At 51.4% G+C, this 21,621-nt stretch overlaps 6 protein-coding genes across 6 annotated transcripts; 5 read left to right on the top strand and 1 right to left on the bottom strand.

Annotated features, from left to right (window-relative positions):
• Positions 1-423: 423 nt before the first annotated feature.
• On the top strand, positions 424-4,119 carry K460DRAFT_413044 (uncharacterized protein; the record flags this gene model as incomplete). The annotated part of the gene is made up of 6 exons (XM_040937578.1): positions 424-1,720; positions 1,773-2,129; positions 2,177-2,377; positions 2,432-2,650; positions 2,696-2,924; positions 2,975-4,119. The coding sequence occupies exons 1-6, from the start codon at positions 680-682 to the stop codon at positions 4,117-4,119; spliced, it is 3,192 nt and encodes a 1,063-aa protein (XP_040794051.1). The 5' UTR covers positions 424-679.
• Positions 4,120-4,816: 697 nt separating this feature from the next.
• K460DRAFT_413043 (DUF1960-domain-containing protein) lies at positions 4,817-5,729 on the top strand. Its single transcript, XM_040937577.1, has 3 exons — positions 4,817-5,073; positions 5,156-5,279; positions 5,372-5,729. Exons 1-3 carry the CDS (start codon positions 4,910-4,912, stop codon positions 5,426-5,428), a joined length of 345 nt encoding a protein of 114 aa, XP_040794050.1. The 5' UTR covers positions 4,817-4,909; the 3' UTR covers positions 5,429-5,729.
• Positions 5,730-6,395: 666 nt separating this feature from the next.
• K460DRAFT_413042 (P-loop containing nucleoside triphosphate hydrolase protein) lies at positions 6,396-8,585 on the top strand. The gene is made up of 2 exons (XM_040937576.1): positions 6,396-6,923; positions 6,973-8,585. The coding sequence occupies exons 1-2, from the start codon at positions 6,595-6,597 to the stop codon at positions 8,342-8,344; spliced, it is 1,701 nt and encodes a 566-aa protein (XP_040794049.1). The 5' UTR covers positions 6,396-6,594; the 3' UTR covers positions 8,345-8,585.
• A 1,264-nt stretch (positions 8,586-9,849) lies between these two features.
• On the top strand, positions 9,850-11,326 carry K460DRAFT_269497 (uncharacterized protein; the record flags this gene model as incomplete). The annotated part of the gene is made up of 3 exons (XM_040927574.1): positions 9,850-9,945; positions 9,966-10,179; positions 10,230-11,326. 3 exons carry the CDS (start codon positions 9,850-9,852, stop codon positions 11,324-11,326), a joined length of 1,407 nt encoding a protein of 468 aa, XP_040794048.1.
• A 360-nt stretch (positions 11,327-11,686) lies between these two features.
• Positions 11,687-14,301, top strand: K460DRAFT_324404 (F-box domain-containing protein). Its single transcript, XM_040930568.1, has 2 exons — positions 11,687-11,833; positions 11,897-14,301. The coding sequence occupies exons 1-2, from the start codon at positions 11,791-11,793 to the stop codon at positions 13,804-13,806; spliced, it is 1,953 nt and encodes a 650-aa protein (XP_040794047.1). The 5' UTR covers positions 11,687-11,790; the 3' UTR covers positions 13,807-14,301.
• Positions 13,876-21,591, bottom strand: K460DRAFT_35687 (P-loop containing nucleoside triphosphate hydrolase protein). The gene is made up of 8 exons (XM_040931993.1): positions 19,962-21,591; positions 18,406-19,842; positions 17,930-18,266; positions 17,226-17,884; positions 17,056-17,178; positions 16,106-17,008; positions 15,319-16,059; positions 13,876-15,272 (listed from the first exon to the last, which is right to left on the bottom strand). The coding sequence occupies exons 1-8, from the start codon at positions 21,421-21,423 to the stop codon at positions 13,945-13,947; spliced, it is 6,990 nt and encodes a 2,329-aa protein (XP_040794046.1). The 5' UTR covers positions 21,424-21,591; the 3' UTR covers positions 13,876-13,944.
• Between the last annotated feature and the right edge of the window lie 30 nt (positions 21,592-21,621).

Genomic DNA, 21,621 nt, shown 5'->3' with positions numbered 1-21,621 from the left:
GCGTGTCAAGGTTGATTCACTACCTAGAGAGCTCCAATGTGGGGTTGAAGCTCCAAGAGAGCGGACCAGGCGGGGCAAAACCCGCCCAAGTGGTTAACCTTCGCCTCACCCACTATTCACACTTTATCTTACTCAACTCACTCACTCTCTTTGGCACATTGAGTCGTCGACAAGTTCTCGGAATTGCGCCATCGCCTTTGAGCTTGGATGGCAACTCACAAAGGAACTCTCCGTAGTCTCGAATTTCTAGGGACAAGTCGCACCTGCCGTCATGGCGACCTGCAGTTACCCAAAGCGCTTCCCAGACACGCGTTTCGTCCATGGCTCGACCCTCCACACGCAGCGGTCTCTACCATGGCTTTGAGTGAGTCGTCTGCACCTGGGCAACATCATAGTCCGGCCCTTCTGCAGATCTTGTATTCATGACGCGCTGGGGTGGGAGTCGCCAACTATGCTGTGCTTCAGTCTCTATGCACTTTCCTTGCAAAACTTGCTCTCCTCTTTCTCTGACTTGTCCTTCTCATATACAGCCGCCATGTCTCTGGGCTTCCTCGAAGCCCTCTAGCTCGCCCGTCCCTCCTTGCCACCACCGTTGGATGCAGTAATATTTATCTCTCATGCCGCTTCAAACCCCCAAGTCCGCCTCGTCATAGTGTCGAGCGCACTACCAACATCAGAGATGGCTTACGTCTTGTCACTCCGGCCTCATAGTCCGCTCAAGCGCTCTTTTAGCGACAATCCCTACCTCAATGTCTGTTCACCTCTGAAGAACACGCTACTTGGGCCGCTCGGCGATATCACGACACGCAATGCGTCTACATGCTCGCTGTACTCCCGTGAATCGAACAGAGGCGGTGATTGGGCGCGCGCAAATGAAAATACACCACCTCTCACGTCTCGGTCTCTCCTCGATCTTGTCCCAGGAAACAACGGCTCTGCTTTTAGCATCCGGCGTGTCATCGACGAGCCGAAGACGAACTGCGGAATCGATCACTCATCACCGTCCTTTCCACAAGTTGTGGCACCATCGAACCCATACTCGAGGAAGAGCAACCCGACACAACATGTCGAAAGACTATCTTCGAGCAGTGGGAGCTCGGTGGAGGCTCTAGACAGCGAAGACAGCAACCTGGACGAGTCAGAGCTCTTCGACCTCTACGAAGCCATACACATCCCATTGCCACAAGGTCGCTCTTCCGAGAATACGGGCAGCGAACCACATCCGGAGGAGGAAATATTGTCTGCTTCCGTTCCAGTCAACTCACAGCCCTTTCGGCGGTGGATGAGTACCCTAAGACGTCGGCACGTCCAACGACGAAGAGAGCATGATACTGATGTCCCACGTCCATCGTTCGACACCACGGACAGGGACTTTGTTCTTCTTCCACAGCCAGAGAAACTATTAGAGTCTGTACGCAGAACATCAGGGTCGATGTCATCGTCCATGAACTGTGTGACCGCTATGAAGTCTGCCTCTATCACAATTGCAGGCACAAGCATCGCCCCACATTCAGATACTGGCTTGTACAGTAAAGGCCGTTTGGGTAACAGAAGCAGCAACTACTCCGACGTTCGAAGGTCGCTGGACAGTCATCGCGGAACATTAGGGCCTGTCCTCGATGAAAGCGCCTGGCTTCGGTCGCTGCAACGTCGCAAAGTTGTTGAAGAGCTCATTGCATCCGAAGAAGGCTACATCGCAGACCTCAAGGTTTTGATAAATGTGAGTGGCTTGCAGACCTGTTTAACCATTGCTGATCTTGCCATCCGCTCAGGACTACTTCATGATCCTTACTGCCCTTCCCACATTAGCAGGCCAAACGAGATCATCAATACAACAGAACATTTCCCAGATTCTACAACTTCATGAAGATCTACTCGCTGAACTCCATCAAGTCGTGCCCCAGGCAGACTTCACCAAAAGCGCACACCAAGAGACATACCCTGTGACGAAAGCTAAGCATATTCGATTTCATAGCGCAGACATAATTCCTGGACGCTTCGCAGAGCATAAGGCGACCCGAAGGCTCAGGCATTCTCTAGAGATTGGCCGATCACCAGACCGGAGACCACGGGGGCTAGTGACTGACACCAAAACAGCGGGCAACATCGCGAAGATATTCAATAGACATGTTCGTTTCGCGCAATCATGCCGCTGCTAGCTGCTGATCAGATACAGATGAAGCGATTCTTCACATATGAAGAGTATGGCGCGCACTGGACGACAATGTCTCAGGATCTTACCACAATGTGCAAAGGACTTCACGGCTGGCAAGAGTACGAACGTGGGGTTGAAGCGCTACAGAAGGTCGTTGCTTCCGAGAACAACCGGGATGCCGGCAACAAGAAGGCGTTGAGCTTCCCTGATCTACTTATCAAGGTGCGGCTCGACTAGACTATTCTACTGTTGCTGGAATATTAACATATGATCCAGCCCATCCAGAGAGTATGCAAGTACCCTTTGCTTTTCGATGATCTATGCCGCTATACGCCCGTTTACGATGACCCAGAGGCGCATGCTGAACTCGAGAAAGCTCTTTTCCGTCTGCAGGAGACGATTCGGGAAGTCAATAAGGCGAAGGATGACCCAAAGACTCGTCGATTGATCGAGATCACATGGCAATTACAAGATCGACTTGCGTTTCAGGAGCAGGTGAGTTAAACTCGCACCCTGCAGAGCCTCGTTGACAATGGTAAGAGAATATCACGAGCACTCATCTTTCGCCTTCTCGGACATGTACTCTTATGCGGCGTTCTACATGTCACCTATCAGACACCCGAGCGCGTAAAGGGACAGTATATGGTATGCGTCTTGTATAAGTCGTGTCTGGTGCTCGCGACAGTAAGCCGCTCTCAAATGCCCTATACTGTTGTCGCGTCGATTGGTCTTGCCAATGGCAGCATTGAAGAGCCAGACAATGGCCGAGGTATGACTGATTTATGTGTGTATACATGTGAGATCTGCTCACACCACTAGGCATTCAATGCCATACCGCTCCACATACCTGGAAATTTGTATTCGAACATAGCCACCGGTTGCACGAGATCATATTCAGCGCCTGCACTTTACAGGAGGAGGAAGTGTGGAAAGGGCAACTGCGCGAGCGTATTGTTTGCGAGACGCATGATTTCGTCGAAGGCCAGTCTACCATGCAGGACATGTTCTCATCTCTATCCTTGGATCTTAAATCACTTGGGCCTGTTTTCGGACATGCCAACAGCGTCGTACGGCGAATGTCTGTTCATCGAGCGGCGACACTGGGCGCGAAAACCAACATGAGTCAAGTCATCATCAAAAACACGCAGGCGCAGAAGCTATCAGGATCACCTCCTTCGTTTGCACCTAGTATGGTTACGCGGTCGCAATCACACATGTCTTCAAATTATATCCCTACACTGGCCCCAAGGAGAGCTGAGCGTACCCGCCTCGAAACTGCTTTGGAGGATGTGTGGACGAAGGATGTCCTGCCTTTCCCAGGAATGTCGAATCGGAGGGTTGAGAACCAGATCCGAGCATCGGCGAATTCGGTGATGCGAAAGCTCAGCATGGCTAGCATTGCCAGCAACTTCTCTCGTCGTTCACCTAGCTTCTCTAGTGTGAGCAATACGCGATCGGAAGATTCTTTCGGAAGTAGAGTCCATAAAATGTCACATGGAAACCTACGAGTCGGTTCAGCAACGGATCGTCGACCCGCTCCAGCAGTCGTGGACTTCCACAGTGCGCCAGCCGCATTTCTACCCACGGACTTTGAACTACAAGATACGCGACCATCAAGTCGGCGCCGGCGCCTTGCAAACCGGGCTGTAGGAGCAGAGCGTTCAAGTGAGAAGGCCACCACCCCTAGCAATCCCAAGAAAGTGCGAAGGCTTTCAACGCACATCATCAGTCTTCCACGATCCGAGTCAAGTGCTCACGTTACGGAGAGATCGATATCTCATGGGTCGAATACAACGGCGGTGCGGGCTCCGGCACTTTGCGTAGAGTCGAGAAAGAATAGTGAGACTGAAAAGCCGAAGAGAAAAGAGGAGAGAGGCAGCGGTGCAAGGGACGCGCCCTTCAGCATGCCACCTTCGAAGAAGTTCCTCAAGAGCAAGAGCAGGATTTTCAAGTTTTGGGTATGATTGATGACTACGGGCACTTCGTTGGATAGGGTCAAGTGTTCCAGCCCAGTCGTAGCACTCTGGATGCTTCTAACCAGTAGAAGAATCATGGAGGATTGTCACGATGTCACGACGCATGCTATTATTGCGGCGGCAGCACATATGGAACGTATAATTCCGGCATGACACGACAACACGATAGTGAAATGAAGGATGGCATTGGCGCCGATCATACAGCATTAATGCAAGGCACACCCGCATGCCGCATTGGGCTTTGGGAGTTGGAAAGGAAAAACGGCATGACGTCATTCGATGGCACGCGACGGGGTGCACGTTGTAAACGCACGAATATTTGGATAGTAGCAATCAAGATTTAATCATAGCGGCAATTCCAATTGCGTAGTAAGGAAACTGTGCCGAATGCCGCTTTGCGGGGCGCTTCAGAGCTGGGCGAGTCGAGGAGAAGCATCGCAACGTGACGGCTGAAGCACACCATTACTGCCTCGGATGAGCACTAAATGAAACATGACAGTCTACTTCTCAGCAAGAGCCGCATTGTAGTCTGTTCAAAGAAGGTGAGGGAAGAGTACATGGGTCTTCATTGCTTGGAAGCGGTTGTGTGTTCAACTTGGCAAATGACGTATTGCGGCGGTCCAAGCTCTTCTGCCTGCAGCTAAATAGCCCCTCCAAAGCTCCAAACCCCTCCATTACAACTCCATACGACACGAACACACGAGCAATCACATCATTCCCTCTTCCAAAGTCATCACCAAACACACCGTAACCCACCACAACTTCAGAATTAGCAAATATGGCCCGTGGAAACGCAGCTCAGAGCCAGGTCTTCTACAAGGGTAGCTCAGGCGACGTCTTCACCGTGTTCGTCGAGAGCGAAGAGGCGGTCAAGAAGTGGAAGGAGGATTCCAGCATCCCTCTTGCCGAAGTCGTTGCGGGATGGAAGATCCTGATTCCTGAGTGAGTGCTCCCTCTTGCTATTATGCTACGCGCGAATGACTTGTAGCCATCGATAGAGAGTTGGGCTAACCACTTCGACTAGGCATGGAAAGCAGGGCATCCTGAACACGGCAAGCAAGAGCCAGCTCGAGAACGAGTTTGGCACCACGAATGAGGATGATATTGTCAAGAAGATTATTCAGCAGGGCGAGGTACAGTCCTCGGAGGTATGTAACCACCAGCACGCATGGCCCCACACCACTTGTCTATCCTTCTTTTGCAATCTACACTGGATCTCATGCTAACGCATTATTTACAGAACGGCGAGCGCCAGGGCAGCACGAACGACTCCAAGGGCTCTCTGGCCGGCCACTAAGTGGCTTCTTCACATCTCGACTTCTTACGACTTCGATACGACCTGATGAGCAATTATCGCGAATACAGATTTGCTGAGCCTGGAAGTCGGCTAGCATGCATATGGATAGGGATGACCTCTGCTGAGATGCGAGGCTACCCGTCAATTTGATAGGGATATCTATTGAAATGAAAACATTTGCGTACATACTAGATGCTGTCCAGTCCCGAGCTGAATTTACTGTGAGGACATTACTAAGGAAATCGCTCTGATACCGACAGCGTGAGGCTTCACTACTCTTCCAACAGCTCGAGCTCAGCCTCGTGTTCTCGCTCTCATCACTCATTTGCGACCAATGTTAACGCGACACATGCAAACAACGAAGGACCTTGCACACGCCAACGCAGCTCAATCGCTTATTCGTACTTTATGCAGATTCTTTCCATTCCCAATGCGTAGGCTGTTAATAAGCAGAGCCTCACTTAAGGAGGACTGTGTGACGGAAAGGAACTAGTTTCTACGCTAACCGTTTCCCCGCACATGCATCGATACCACATGCAGTGCTCGGGCTTGAGTGTTCAAACACCATGCTTAAGGCTCCCCTTGCACATGACACATGACACCAGTCCAACTTTTCGTCGTGTACAGCACAGCACATCCAGATCTACCGACTTTCTGTTGCTCCAATAGGAACATGCTTGACAAGAGGCCGCGCAAGCACACCTGGTTGTCCTTAGCCACCAGGAGCCACAATTGGGGCTGTGTGGCGAGTGAAGCCTCAACACGATTACCATTGGACCAATAACTTGGAGTCACAATCCTGAGAACTACTAAACCTTGCAGGATCTGGCTTACTGCAGTAGTCTAATATCTCGGCTGAACAACGCGTGTGGACCCTGACTGCTGCCTGGTCGATATTGAAGGTGCATGTGAGCAACATGTTTAGACTTGCTCAAGCGCTGCAGGGCCACACACAGTCTTGTGGAGGTGAGGCCGCCCATGAAGCTCTAGCATGCTTTGAAGGGGTGATGGGTATATAAAGCTTCCGTTTGCTGTCTTTGCTAACTGGAGGTCTCAACTTCGACTTCTCCAAGTCTAGTCTCAACATCCACTATTGATACTGGGCTCCTATTTCTACTACCCCACCACTTCAGTGCTATACCCATACACTACCAGCCTTCAACAAGATGCCGGCAACGAAGACTATCCTCACAGCTACCCAGGCGAACAGGACTGACGTCTTTCATGCTTTCAAGGCGCATTGCAGTGCACCACGCGTGGAGACCAAATCGATGGTCTTGACGCAGATTCGCAATGCCTACCCGGACTACCACGTCACCGAGGCCGAACTGAAGCATGTCTCGCTCTTCGAATTTGCGGATGCGGATAAGGCGGTGCTGATCTTCGATGCTGAAGGCGAGGACTTTCAGGCCACAAGGAAATGGGGAGCGGTTGGGGATGGCATCGATAAGAAGATGCATCCTGGGACCCTAATAGATGACTTCAGCTTTGCAAGGTACGTCCCTCTCCATGAAACGATTACCTTCTCTAACTTCTTAACGTAGGTTCCAGTACATATGGGAAAATAAAGAGTACCTGGTCTACTACATTGAGTGGCACGACATGCTCAAGAGCCCCGATAGGAGGTTTTACATCCTACACCCTCGCATCGAATCTAACATCACTGACGGCCATTGTGCGGAATCCGATGCTTTGATTCTCGCCGCCGGCAAATGGACATCTCAGCTCCATCAGGAGATCTTCGTCTTCGATGACGGGCACTGGGACAAGAACAAAGATCTGTGGAAGGCCGTCAATGGCGCCTCTTGGTCCGACGTCATCCTGGATCCGGAAATGAAAAAGGGCCTCATCGAGGATGTGCAAGGCTTCTTCGACAACCAGCAGCTCTACAGTCAATTCTCTGTACCGTGGAAGCGTGGTGTCATTCTGCATGGCGTGCCAGGGAATGGGAAGACTGTTTCTATCAAGGCGCTGATGAGCTCTCTTTACGGCCGGCCTGACCCTATTCCCTCTCTCTACGTCAAGTCGTTTGAGACGTCCTGCAACACAGAACAATACTCCATTCGCGCCATCTTCCAGAAGGCACGCGATATGGCGCCTTGCCTGCTCATCTTCGAGGACTTGGACTCTCTCGTCAACGACGATATCCGCAGCTACTTCCTGAACGAAGTGGATGGTCTCGAGTCCAATGACGGAATCTTGATGATCGGCTCCACCAACCATCTTGACAAGCTCGACCCAGCTATTGCTAAGCGCCCAAGCCGCTTTGACAGGAAGTACCATTTCAAAATCCCTGGAGAAGAGGAGAGGAGGCTGTATGCGGAATACTGGCGCAGCAAACTGACGAAGAATGAGACGGTCGATTTTCCGGAAGAGTTGGCTGGCATTGTAGCCCAGTTGACCGAGGGTTTCAGCTTCGCTTACCTCAAGGAGCTCTTCGTCATGGCTCTACTCAGCCTTGTTAGAGGCTTCAAGGGCGACGACTTTGAGATTGTCGACGCTGAGGAGGCTGCGAGCGCGGATGAAGAGAAAGCTGATAGCAAAGCCACCGAGGCAGACAAGGACGGGAAGGATGCGAACCTGTGCACCTGCGCCAAAACATGTTCTACATGCAACAAACCTCTCCCCAAGACAAACACCGCAGAAGCAAAGAAAGAGCACGAAGCAACTGAAGCCGACGCGGAAGCTAAGAAGAATAAAATGATCATGCCTACCGTGGACATCCCTGAGCATCTTTCAGATAACTTGTTCCTCAAGGTCATCAAGCATCAGATCCGCATCCTGCACGCTGAGATGGACAACACGAAAGAAGAGGCATGGCCATCTGGGAAGAAGGGGGTTGCGGGCAATAACGCCGGTGTGAATGCGGCGGCGCTGAGGAGGATGAGGGCGGCAAACGCTAGGAGGGCCCGCTGAGAATGGGTAGGGTAGGGTCATTCCAGGACGACTAACATGTTTCAGAGTTTGCAATCACACTCGTTTGTGAAGGAGGTAGATAAGCACAAGACTGGGATTGGAATGAACGAATTACCATGTATACGCGAGAAGAGCAAGGCTATGTAATCGATGCCTAGGAAACAGGGTTCTTGTATAGTATAGTCTCTGTTTAGCCTTGAATACATCTCATGAGGCAGAACTCGAAACACACTCAGTCGGTCAAATTTCTTGAAGCTTACGACAATACGAGAAGACTTACGGTACTGTTAGTGGAGAAGCGTTTACTGTTAATATGCCGAGGACGCTAGGGCAATTCGATCTCCACTCATTCCATCTCAGGGATCTTGACACCGAGATTTACACCGTTCTTGAACAAAGAGAGATTTTCTAGGGTATCCGCAAGTACCAAACTTGATTCTTGGTGCAGGGTAACGCGCCGTCAGTTGCCGGTCCAAAAGGCACAGTGTGAGGCTAGGAACTGTGGCTGCGGGACGGAAAACGGTCAAAAGCCAATTTTAGCTTTTTTGGGACGGCCAAAGCTTACCATCCGTTCTTTTCTCCACAATCCACCTTGTTTATTTTTTTGTGCAACCCAATTAGTAGAAACGTCATTTGCATTGCGCACCCAGCCCCTTTCAGTGCAACTCCGATACGAGTGGCGTATCTCAGGGGCGAATACGGGCGATCTGCCCTCGATAGTCATGCTGTCCTGAGTCGCTGCATTATTTGCGGACGATGGCATTCTTCCACAAGCGATGTCCTGCAATTGGATGCAATTCACAACAACCCGATACTTAAGCGCTTCAGATAACCACATGGATTAAGATAAAGACCACCTACTGTTGCAGCGCTAGGTGTGAAAAGCCGGTTTTCGATGCTGTCGCAAAGCATTGCTGTCCCTTTGTTTTCTTTTTCGTATCGCGACCAGGGCGCGTCGATGAAGGATGGAGCGGATATTGCGAGTGTTTGATCGCTACGCGTATCACCTCTAAAAGCAATTCACAGAGTGCATTCCGCGCTGTACAAGAGGTCAGGCGGTGTTTCGATAACCGAGGAATCGCGCGTACGAGCCACTGATCGTCGCTCTCATGGCAACGTCGCCAAGCAGAACGGTCCCACTGCAGCCCAAAGCGGCTGTGAAGAGCAGGGATCGAGCTGGCGGTGAGGTCACTGTGACCCACGCCGTCGCTTCGGTAGATCTTGAGTGAACGGTATGATGAGGAACCGAGGGGGCGTGGTTGCTGTCCAAATGGCTTTAATTGGGCGACGAGAGGGTTGGGTGTTTGCTTTGGACTTGGGAAGGACAGGGCAATTCTCTCTTCTGTCTCTTGGGCCGTGTACCCGCCTTCTCTTGCTCTCCCTTCACCTCACCTGAACTTGGGATCTGCCGAAGCCTCAGGAATTGCGACTTGGACTGTAGGGATCGAGAGGAATCTCTGCTACGCCTAATCCTCCACACTTAATCCCTCGGACCGAAGCGCAACATGACTGGAACTACCCTCACGTGGTTGCGCGCTGCGGCTGTCGTGCTCCTTGCTGCTCAGTATGCGGCAGCGCAGACTTGCTGTTGGTTCAGCCTCGTTCTGTTCTTATAGCATAGTGGTTGACCTTTGCAGACTATCCGAATGGCAAGGAAGCTCCCTCGACCGAGAAGCCTTGCTCTTCAGCACAAGGCTCTGCATGTTGTCCCGATAACTGGGAATGCCTCGACAACGGTCTTTGCCACTACCCTGCCAATAACCTCTTCGGTAGGTACAGCTGTACCGACAAGGACTGGAATTCGCCAGGATGCGCCTCCAATATGTGCACATATGGTAAGTGAATGCGAACTGACTGCTGAACATCTCGACTAACCCAAACCCAGACATGACAGCTGGTGGTGGTGAGTCAATAACGCAGTGCTCAAGCCACAACAACGATTGGTGCTGCAACGCGGACGCACAGCATGTAAATTGCTGTAAAGAGTCTCCCGCCCCTCGGCCCTTCTTCGCGCTTCAAGATGGAAAACCATATGCGACGATTGGCTCCAACCAGGCATCTAGTGTGCCGACCGTCTCGTCCATCACAGGTTTGGCGGCTGGCACAGGGAGTGGAAAACCAGCATCGGGAACCTCAGCATCGCGGACATCTGCATCTGCATCGTCAAATGCCCCCTCCTCCGCTAATATACAAGCGGCAAGCACATCTACAACATCAGCTATGCCTTTCACCTCGATCGGAACGAGCCTTGCCTCCGATTCCGCAGGAGTGAAGACCGTCTACTTCACTTCAATCGTCACCCCAACGTCAGCCCCGACCGCCGCCGCCAATGCGAACTCCTCAAACTCAGGAGGCGGTTCGAACTCGAAAATTGGCGTGATCGTGGGCTGCGCAGTGGGCATTCCTCTCGCTCTTGCCCTTGTTGGCATTCTTATCTGGATGCTCCGCAAGCGCCGCCAGCAAAAAGCGAGCCCCTACAAGGAGACGTCTGAGATGGACGCTGACAATCCCAACTCTCCCAGCTTTGCAGGTGGCGCAGCTGCGAAACTCGGCAAGAAGGAGACATTCCGGCATTCACGACACGGTACTACAGAAATAGATGGTCAACCGGTAGGCCCTGGAAGACCCATTTCTACTGTCAAAGGGCACGCAGAACTGCCATCTGGATCAGGTTTTCAACCCGGACAGGGCACGCCGTACGCACCCGACACAGTAGGCTTAGGCGGTGGACACGGCAACGAGCGCTCGACGTGGGGAAGTGTGCCGCCCCAGTACTCGCCCGCTAGCAACCAGACGGGTTTCCACCAACACGCCGATGCTACTGAGCTGGCTGATACGAGTATCATGCCTGTTATCAACGAGAAGACAGAAGGCGAGCCGCAATACATTGCGTACCGACCACCGCAAAGTCAGCAACCGATGGCGGAGTTGCCTACTGTAAAGACGCCGCCAGAGGACTTGGAGAAGCAGATTCACAGGTAGATGCAACAACAACAAAGGCGTTCTAGGAGTACATATACACTGGATAGGCATGAGGGCTTGACCCGCGAGCATACAGACACATGTGTACATATAATGGCGGTATGATAATGCCTCCAGACATCAGCGAGATACCATTTCAACATTACTTAATGAACGTTCGATTCTTCGAAGCCTGTGTTTTGAATTCATTCTTGAGAAAGTAATAATAATTCTAATCGCAGTACAAATTAAATATATACATGTTGCGAGGAAGGCGCGATGCATGATCTCAGATGGGAAGCGATGAGCGAGTCATGTCAACCAGCATGTCGTCAGCCCTTCCGCCCTCGAACGCGGAGCTATGGAGCCCTTCAAGGTACTCGAGATAAACGCGTCGCAACCGCCATTGTTCTTCACCCACATCCTTCTCCCCTCCTCTCTTCTTTGCCTATCTCCCCTTATGCTCCGAACATTCTTCAGCCACCATGAAATACCTCCCCGACGAGCTCGTACTCCACATCATCTCCTGTAAGCACCCCGGAGATAGCAAAGCAGCCCACCCCTCCAATTAACCTCACACGATAACCACAGATCTCGAGCCCGCTGAACTCGTCAACCTCCAACACGTCTCGCGCCACTTTTTAAATCTATCCCGCGATAATAATCTTTGGAAATCCTTGTGTTTCTCGCACTCGGCCGCCGAGCGACGACGCCGCCGCCTCGCATCCGCATCTGACATCGACCCGCGTCTCGCAGAGCTTATTCGCGCCGCTGATACCCTTTCAAACACATTCGATACCTCTGTGCATGACCCACACGCGCCGAGTGCCGACGTACAACAGGCAAGAAATAGAGAGAAAAGGAGGCAGGTGTTGCTTGCGAATTGGGATCCGAGTTATCCTGAAGAGAAGGTGAATTGGTATCAGGATTTTATACAGCGCCATGCAGAAGAGAAGATTAGCTGGTTTCAGGATGTGGGGAGTGAGGGAAGGGATGAGGAAGACGAGGGGCTGAGGCGTGAAGCTACTGGTGCGGGTATACTATTCGATCAAGATGGGATGGCAGATAAACTCGTTGCGCCGCTAGATGATGGGAGTATTAGTATATGGGACGCGTGCGCAAGCAGTGAGACACAGGGAAGAAGTATCGCGAAGAGCGAGGTCGGGCTGCTGCCAAATAAAGGCTCGGATTTGGATCACGATACGAGGCTCAGCCAGAGCCAGGCCATCATGACGGAGACGGGGGCAGTCGAGTGTGTGAGCATCGACAGCAAATTGAAGAAAGGATTCTTCGCAGTGCAGAATGTCCTGAATGAGGTGGATTTGAATACTTTGAAGGTAGTTTCTCGCACGCCGTATCCATTTCCCATCACCGCGCTGTCGGAAGCGCATCATCGCACGCCCTTGACAGTCGGTACGAACTGGACAATCCATCTCCACGACACGCGAAAACCTCCTCCAGCACCATCATCAGTGCGCTGCGAGCTGATTGGTGGCTCGACAGACACTTCTTTCTCGCGCCTCGAGACGGGTGACTTTGGCGGCCACGTCTCGCTCTCGCAGCCAGGCGCACTATCCGTCCTACACCTACCAACCACGCGTGAATGGGATGGCAATGGCGATATCTGGGTCGGAGGACGCTTCACCAGCATGCTGAACTTCGACCGCCGCTTCTTCCCCCGTTTGCGCGGCACAGTGCATTCTGGCGCGCGACTTTCCTGCATGACCGCCATCCCGCATCCCTTTGTGCCGCAGGATCTCCGACTCGGCCGCCCGTACTCATCGCCTGCATTACTCCGTGAAGCGAAATCCCTGCCAGGCTACACGCTCATTGCAGCAGGTGAATATAAAGGCAAAGGCTCCCTAGAGCTCTACGGCCTATCCAGTGAACCTACTCGATCTATCAACTCGAGTGATAGCCGCACGACGAGAAATCAACACGCGTACTATCAGAATCGCCAGACAGCTAGTAGCTCTAAACTGCTCTCTGTCGCGCCGCATGGCACGCGCCTTGTTTTCTCAGACGGAGATGGAAATCTAAAGTGGGTGGAGAGGGATGGATCGACCCCTGTGCGGCAGTTCAATATCAATGATCTTCAACGCCCGAGGTCTACTACTACTACCACTACTGGTAATGCTTCATCGTCACATTCTTCCCAACATCTAGTCAATCCACACTCAGCCAGCGACGCTGCCTGGGACGACATCGTGCACAAAATCCTACCCACAGTTTCCCCCTCTCTCCTCTCCCCGCACTCACCCGACGCCGCCTCCCTCGGCCAAGACAACCTCATTGTCTGGACAGGCGATGGCAAACTTGGCATGGTGGGCTTTGGCCGCGACGCACCGTTTGACGCTGATGTATTTGAAGATGCGTTGGAAGAGCAGGGCGATGGTGTGCGTTGTGAGAAAGTGCGAGAGAGGGAATATAGTGCTGAAATGAGGAGGGCGCTTGAATTGCAGGCTAGGGAGTTGAGGTGGTTGAGGGGGTATGGGCTGTAACGTAAGAATTGGTGCATGTTGTATGTGTGTTAGCTAGCTACGCTATACTATGCGGTCCAATGACGAAACAGTCTAGCAATTCTCTTTCTCTCCCCTATTTTGGATTTCTTGGGCTCGCTCCATACATTGTTACAAAATTCACATCCCAAGCGCCGCATCATCAAGCCAGTGGCTGCCCCCAGCGCATCTATATCCACTGTACTGCTTAATCCACCAAAAACCTGCCGGACACGGTCCCAGCTCCCTCAGCCTCTTCTGCTTCTGCCTCTCCTGCTCACGTTCTCTCTCTATCGCAGCCAACACCTCTTCTCTACGCCTCTTCTCTATCTCCGCTGCAATCCTCTCTGCTTCACGAATGCGGCGCTCCTCTTCATCTGCAGCAGCTTGCTCCGCTCGCTTGAGCTCTTCAATGCGTTCTTCTTCTTGGCGCTTTTCTTCTTGTAGGCGCTGGTACTCACGTTCTTTTGCGACTATAGCGTGCTTATCGCGTTCTAGCTGTTCCCAAATAGCATCGGAAACGCCGGGGTCCCTCTTCGCCTTGAAAATGGAATCGATCGGATCTTCATGCTCTTCTTCATGGCTAACCTTCTTTTTCTCGATCTTCGGAGATTCTTCCTGCTTCTCCGTCTTGATCATTGCCGGCGGTGGGGCCGGAGGTGCAACCTGTGTGGTGACGCTTGACACGGGCGCAGCTGGGGGCTTTCGCTCCTCTGGGGCCTGTGCTTGCGGTAATGGATGCAAAGGCAATCGGTTGGGAAAGCGGCCGGTCCCGACAGCTGCGTTACGGCGAGAGCGCTCGTCAAGCATCGTGGTCATGGCATTCGTAACAATAGCCTCCGTAAGGACAAGACTAGTGACCGGCGGAATGGCAGTGGAGATCAGCGCTCCAAACATACCTCTACCAAGAGACTTGACATCGCGAGCATTTCCCCATGAATCTAGCACGGACAGCTCGCTGAAAAGTTCAAGGAGACGCTGGTGTAACTCCGGTGATGGCGGATCAATGATCGAGAGGTCTAGTGGCGCCTTTTTCTTTTTCTTCAGATCGGCAAGAACCTTGACCAGAAGCTCCAGGCATATCTCTGGTTCGAGATGCTTGAAGATGACCGATTCGGGAAAGCGACTAGTAAGACCAGGGTTCATGCTCATGAGTCGATCAATGTCCTTGTCGTAGCCAGCCAAGATGGTCACAAGCTTCTGCGCGAACTTTGGTTTGGTCAGGCAGTCTACCAATTCGTCCATCGCTTCAGTAGCAAATCCCCCTTCGGCAAGGCGGTATGCTTCATCAATGAATAGCACTTTACCCATTGCCTTCTCCAGGAGCTTTTGGACCTTCGGTCCAGTTTGGCCGACATACTGTCCGATCATGTCGGTGGCGGAGCATTCCTCAACCTTCGCCTGGCTGAGCAAGCCCATATCATAGAAGATTTTACCCATTTTCTGCGCCGTTGTTGTCTTTCCTGTACCTATCATCAAGTCAGCTATGTTCGGTGATTGAATCGTTCCACTCACCAGGCGGCCCTTTGAAGAGGAAGTTGAAAGGAAGTTGTTCACGCGGGTCCATCCCCAATGCTTTCATATTTGCTGCTGTCGTTTGGTAGCCTTGGAACTGTTTAATCAGTTCCTCGCAACCCACCACGTCTCTAAATAGAGCGGGTAGATTGGTGGCAGCGCGCTCGCCTCGGTCGAATTCCGGGTCAAAGTCGATAGCTTCTAGGGTGTCAAATTGCTTGACTCTGCCGGCAGTGATGTGCTTCTGATGCAGTGCTTTTGCTCGATCAAGAATAATGTCTACTTCGCCAGCATTTCCGAAGTTAGGGCGGTTACGCGCACGCTGTAAGACATCCATAGCCGCTTTCTTTGCTTGATCGGTCGCCTCGAAACCGACGTCCTTGAGCTTGAGGTCTAGGATACAACGGATCTCGTCGTCTTTGAAGTCTTCAAAGACGAAAGCAGACTCTAGTGGGAAACGTCTCGCCAGACCTGGGTTGACGTCGCGGAACATTTCCTCCATCTGATCCTTGTACCCCAGGAGGAGTACACATCGGTCTTCTCCCGGCGTGCTCTGAACCTCAGCAACAATAGTGTCAATAACGGCCACTTTGTAAGGATCAGCGGTAGCACCGCTAGCTAGCATGTAAGCCTCGTCGATGATGAGCACTTTACCAATAGTCGAAGCTAGAATGGCTTTCGTGTTTGCTTCTGACCCACCCAGAACACTACCGACGAAGTCTGCTGGGTTCTTGGTAACCACTAACCTCATGTTAGCGCTAATTATTGCCAGACTCAAAGTACTCACCTTCGCCGTTAGACAGAAGCCCTATGTCTGCCAAGATCCGACCGTACAGCTTCGCGACTGATGTTTTGCCCGTACCAGGAGAGCCGATGAAGCAACGGTTCAGCGAGTATTGGACGATCGGCTTTTCTTCCAATTCCCGCTGGTAGTTGAACTGTATACCATCGAGAAGAGATTGTACCGATTGTTTGACTGAAGCCAACCCAATGAGCTTCTGTAGCTTCGTCCATGCAGCATTGTTGTTGAGGGCCGATGACGGCTCTGGCCCTATCAGGTCTTCTTTGGTTAAGATGTTGTCATCCGGCTTCAAACCAGCGCGCCTCTCCTTGCGTAGACGCTTCGCCTGGCGCTCTGTAATCTGTGCGATCTTATTCTGAACTTCTCGGGCATTGCCAAAACCATCACGACCGCGTCCTCGTCCAATGCGACGTGCCACGATCCGAACGTAGAGACCGCTCATTCCCTCTTCAATCCTCATTCTTCCTTTATACTTCGCTTTCACATAGTGACAGAATATGTGCTGTAACTCTCGGTCGTCGTAATCTTGAAACTCCATCTGGATCGGAATGCGGCTGGGTATCCCTACGTTGTGCGCGAAAAAGGCCTCCATCTGCTTGTGGTAGCCTGCCAACACAAAAACGACTTTACCAGTCAGATTCTCGATCTCAGCGAGAAGATAGTCTAGAACCGCTTTGCCACCATAGCTATTTCCAGATACCAGTTGATAGGCTTCATCAATGAAGAAGACACCACCACCCGCTTCGAGAATTTTGTCGATATGTGTTTTGCAGGCAGATACTCCATCGTTAGCGAGAGCCGATCCGGAACTTTCGAAGAAGTGATCTCCAGGAAGTGCTCCAACCTTGACTAGGAATTGGGCGTAGAGACGGGCCACGGTGGTTTTTCCTGCAAGCATAAGCCTCAATATGAAACATACGAAAAGTAGATTGTACCTGTCCCAGGATTGCCTAAAAGAGCAGCTCCAAATCGCTCTTCCTTGAGCGACACGTTCTGGCGGACAACGGTATCAACTTTCGCCTTGGTTGCAAGGAATTTCAGCTTGACAGTCTCAAGCCCTATAATTGGTAAGTAATTACTTTGATATAACCAGGACTTGAGGTACCTGTCATAGACATCAACGAATCTAACGCTTCATTCTCCGCCCCTTCAAACTGCTTCTGCCATTCCCAATCGTCCTTCGCTTCGCTTTTGTCCCAATCAGGCTGGCTCTCGGCCTGATCAGTTGCAGCGTCTCGCTTCTCGGTGGTATCCGTATCGGGAAGAGTTGCAGAGCCTTGAGACGCAGGGGGTGTCTTGGATGTGTTTGTATTAGCTGGTATTACGGGTGGTAGTTTCGTGGATTGAGCCTTCGACTCAGGCGGCTGAGATTGTTTGTCGAAATTCGCCTTCAAGTTCAAAAGATCCTGTTTCTTTTGGGCAAGTGCTTGCTGGCGATCGTTCTCATCGGCCTGATCCTTTATGACACGTTTCTGGTGCTCGATTTCATCCTGTATCTCCGCGAGCCGTGCCGCATACGCTCGTTGCTTGTTTTGGCGCTCTTGATCTAGACTGTAATCCCGCTGACGTTTTTTTTCTTGAGCACGTGCTTCAGCTTCGCATTTTCGACATGTTGCGGCGGCCTTGTCATGACATTTTCGGTTGACCTTGTGATTTTTAGGACAGTGGAATGAAACTATGGCGTTGCACTCCATCTTGGAATGATCTTGCAGTTGGTGGCATCGGTGTGGGCAACTGTGGATCTCACACTTGAGGATTTTACCACTAAAGTCATTAGCGTATGAAAAGCTAATGCTGTACATAGCTTACCAGGGCTCAGAGCATCCTCCATCGGGGCAAACGGAGTCAAAGTCTTCCTTTTCAGCCAGAAGTGCCAATTTTTCCGGATGTTGCTCGCATTTCACTGGGAAACCATCGTAGATATGGCCGTCTCTCTTCAACTGGTCCATCAGTGGGATCCAAACGTCACTACCTTTGCGACTGTTCAGAAAAGTCTGGGCATTTCCGATCATGATCAGTGCGTTCCGTGCTCGCGATAACAATACGTTCACACGCTGAGGAGCGGCCATAAAGCCTATGTCACCGGTGCTGTTACTTCGAGTCAAACAAGCGATGACAATATCACTTTCCTCGCCTTGGTAGTTATCTAAAATGCCATTAGCCAGTCCTCAGTATTCGGTAATCGCCATGGATCAACGGGATTAAAACAGTCGTGGGGTTCGTGAGCTGCATCAGCGTGGAACAATAGACGATTACAATCGATGAGAAAAGCTGAATTTGCTTACCAATGGTGGAGATACGAATTTTCCGTTTGGCGATATTTCCACCAGCAGGTGTAAGCAGGCCTGCCCGGATCAGCTCGTGAGAGTCTAGATCATTGAGGATTGGATCGTTGTCCTTCGACAAAGTCTTTAGCAATAGAGATAGTTGGCCCAGGTACGGTGTCAATATCACGATATCATCCGTGCCGTAACCCTGTTGGCCAAGATATCGAACACACTTTAGAACCATTTCGGCTTCGTACACGTTCTCTTTGCTAGCCTTGGCCTCCTCATCCCGTCGATCGGCGATCTTTTCAGCGTTGAGCTCCGGTTTGAAGTGCGATACGAAGATGACGTTATCTTGGAAACCACGAAGGGAGGGCCTTCCTTTAGTTTTCTCGGCATCTTCCAGTTCGGGATAGGTGAGAGACCTCACAAGCGTCGAAATCTCGGGACGCATACGATGCTGTTTGTTGAGGGTAGTATGTGGAACTCCTCCGAGAACAAGTCTCTCGAATAAAGATACATTGAGGTCATAGCCATCGCCTTTCTCCACAGTCAAAGAGTAATTATTGACTTTGGGTCGCAACTGTTTGTGGTCGCCAATAAGAACAAGCTGCTTCGTAGTTGACGTCATTGCCGTAAGTATGTGACTCTCGAGAATCTCTCCGGCTTCCTCAACTAGGATAATACCCGGTGAGGCTTTCTGGAGGCCGTCGGTGTACATAGCAGCTGCTGTTGTAGTACATCCGATGATTCGCTTCTGACCAAGGACATATGAATGCTTCTCTCGAAACAACCGTTCAACCCGATCACGGCAGGTATTGTACTTGCCCGCGAGCGTGCTTATTTCAATGACATGCTCTTCCAGAACTTCCTTCGCCCATTGAGCTCGGAGTGTACCGCGAATTTGTGGTTCGACTTTCCAAATATGTGGGTACTCTTGCTTTGCGCTAGCTTTGAATAAGCCCGCGTCTTCGCCCTTGGACCATCTCCTGATTAGATAGTACTTGTCAACCTTTTTGTTCTTCTTCCCTACCAAGTTCATACCGTCTTCATTCTCAGGCACAACAAAGGCATCGAAGTACTCTGAATCGTCTGAGAACTCGAGATAGTCAAGGAGCGTTTGATCAGTAATATTAGCACGCGCAAACCTCGTCACTTTCTGTATCAAAGCGTCATGGTACGATTCCGCTTGCACTTTCTGGTCTTGTATCATGGCACGCGTTTGACCACTCATCTTGTAGTCGTTTGGCTGTTCAGAAATGCTCAAAGCTCGATTGCTAGGATCGACCTTTGAGCCAAGTCGCACGATTGAGCTCGCTGGAATTCCGGCATTCTGGATGTCCACAAGAAATTGATCAAGCGCATGATTAGTATATGTGAGTACTAGGATCTTTTCCTTAGTGTGATCGTGCAAGATCTTAGCGATGAGGGCTCCGATAAAAGACTTGCCGGTGCCTGGAATGATCAGCATGACGCACACTCTGATTGTGGGTAAACGAACGCAAAAGAAAAATGTCGAGGGCGTGCACCAGATGAACATAGACCCAAGTATTAATGAAAAGCAAGAAACCTACCGGGGGGGCCTTGGATGAGGCTTACTTTCTTCGCTAAGCCGGTGAGCAGCGACTCTGCTTGAGCAAGGTCTAGTTCAATCGGCCGATCGGTCCCAATTATATCCTGAAGGTCGTTCTCCCATCCTCGGCGGATGGCATTGATGATATCATTAGGCTGAATTCCAGAGAGAGATTCAGCGGACCCAGGTGTGAGGTTGAGCAGCTGTTCCTCTAATGGCAGGTCGGTCATCGATTGAAGACACTTCAGGATTGGTTCGTACGCAAAAACAGCGGTATCGACTTGAACAAAGCAAAGATTCGATGTTGTCTTGCAGGCCATCAGCACCTTGCCAAAACGCCCTGAATCAGCCACGCGAAGGACGACAATGGACGGTTCCTCAGCAAGCAGATTTTCATCCCGGTCCACACTGGCCAAAGCAACGATGCTGCCGTTACTGATGAGACACCCAAGAGATTGGTGCTTCAACATGTTTTTGTTATCCAAAATGTACTTTTTACGAACAGCAACCCCTTTGATCTTGCGCAGCTGCGGGATGTCGTCGATACATCGAAGCCTCAGCGAGCAGGGCTTGCGCCGAGTTTCAGGCCCACAGTCAATGCCAGCAAATTGCAGTTTCTCGAGAATCATCTTGCGTTTCCCTTTCTTCTGGCCAGTGGCAATCTGAAAGTCGCTGCGCAGCTCTCCTAGAAGATCTTCGCGGAGGAGGCGGAATTGGTTGTCAAGATGTATGGCAGCGCGATTCTCCGGTTCAGCTGACGTGATGGCATCCGCGCGTCTGTAGAATGGTGTTTCGGTGGATGCGAACTCGTCTGGTGTTGGCAAGATTTTGACCTCGCGGTAATCCGCGAAGTCGTTATCATGCCGGCCACCAGGACCTTCGGCGGAATCGCTGGATGTGCTTTCCAGGACATGCTTGATCTTGTGGCCTAAGTTTCGAACGTCCAGAGAGATCGAGTTGATGAGCGACTCGTTCTTCGTAATCCGTTCCGCGACGTCTCGCACATCAGGGGCATCTTCCGAACGAATGTACAGAACCTCGATTAATAGCCACGCGAACGCGTACGTGCCTTCTGGCGTGAGGATACGAGCATGGTGGGCTTCAACGAGTGTGTTCCAGAAAGTGGGAGGCTGTAAAATCTGTTCGAGGATACGATGCAGGAATTGTCCGCCGTAAAGCTGCTTGACAGATGGGTGGGAAAGATGGTGAAGGACGGAGGTTGCTAGCCCGTTCAGAAACGCGCTATCACGTGAGAAGCGGAAAGACTTGGCGACGGCCATTAACCCCGCAGGAGCCGCGATCAAGCATTCCACACACTTCGATACATCCTCTTGCGCACACAAGGCTTCCAGAAATCGATTGCCATCAGCTGAGCTCTTGAGTTCGCGATTACCGTGGATCACGGCATTGAACAGCTTTGTCAGCCCCGCGGCTCGCTTCGCAGCAGCTTCTTGGTCGGCCATGTGTCAGGTGGAGTCGTCGGCACGAAGAAAGTAGTTGTGCAAATAATCAAAGTCTCAATGTTGGGGTCGGCCCTCTATTGGAAATTCTTGAGCTTTTTGAACTCTTCTGGAAGTGCTGCAAAAGGTCGCACAAAAGGGCTGTGCAAACGATTGGAAGACAGTTGCGGTTTCTATGCGGCGAGGCATGTAGTATTCCCT

This window comes from Cucurbitaria berberidis, assembly GCF_010015615.1.
Source record: "Cucurbitaria berberidis CBS 394.84 unplaced genomic scaffold K460scaffold_1, whole genome shotgun sequence".
Lineage (NCBI taxonomy): Eukaryota > Fungi > Ascomycota > Dothideomycetes > Pleosporales > Cucurbitariaceae > Cucurbitaria > Cucurbitaria berberidis.
The sequence above is the reverse complement of the archived record's forward strand: the minus strand, read 5'-3'. Positions and strand labels throughout refer to the sequence as shown.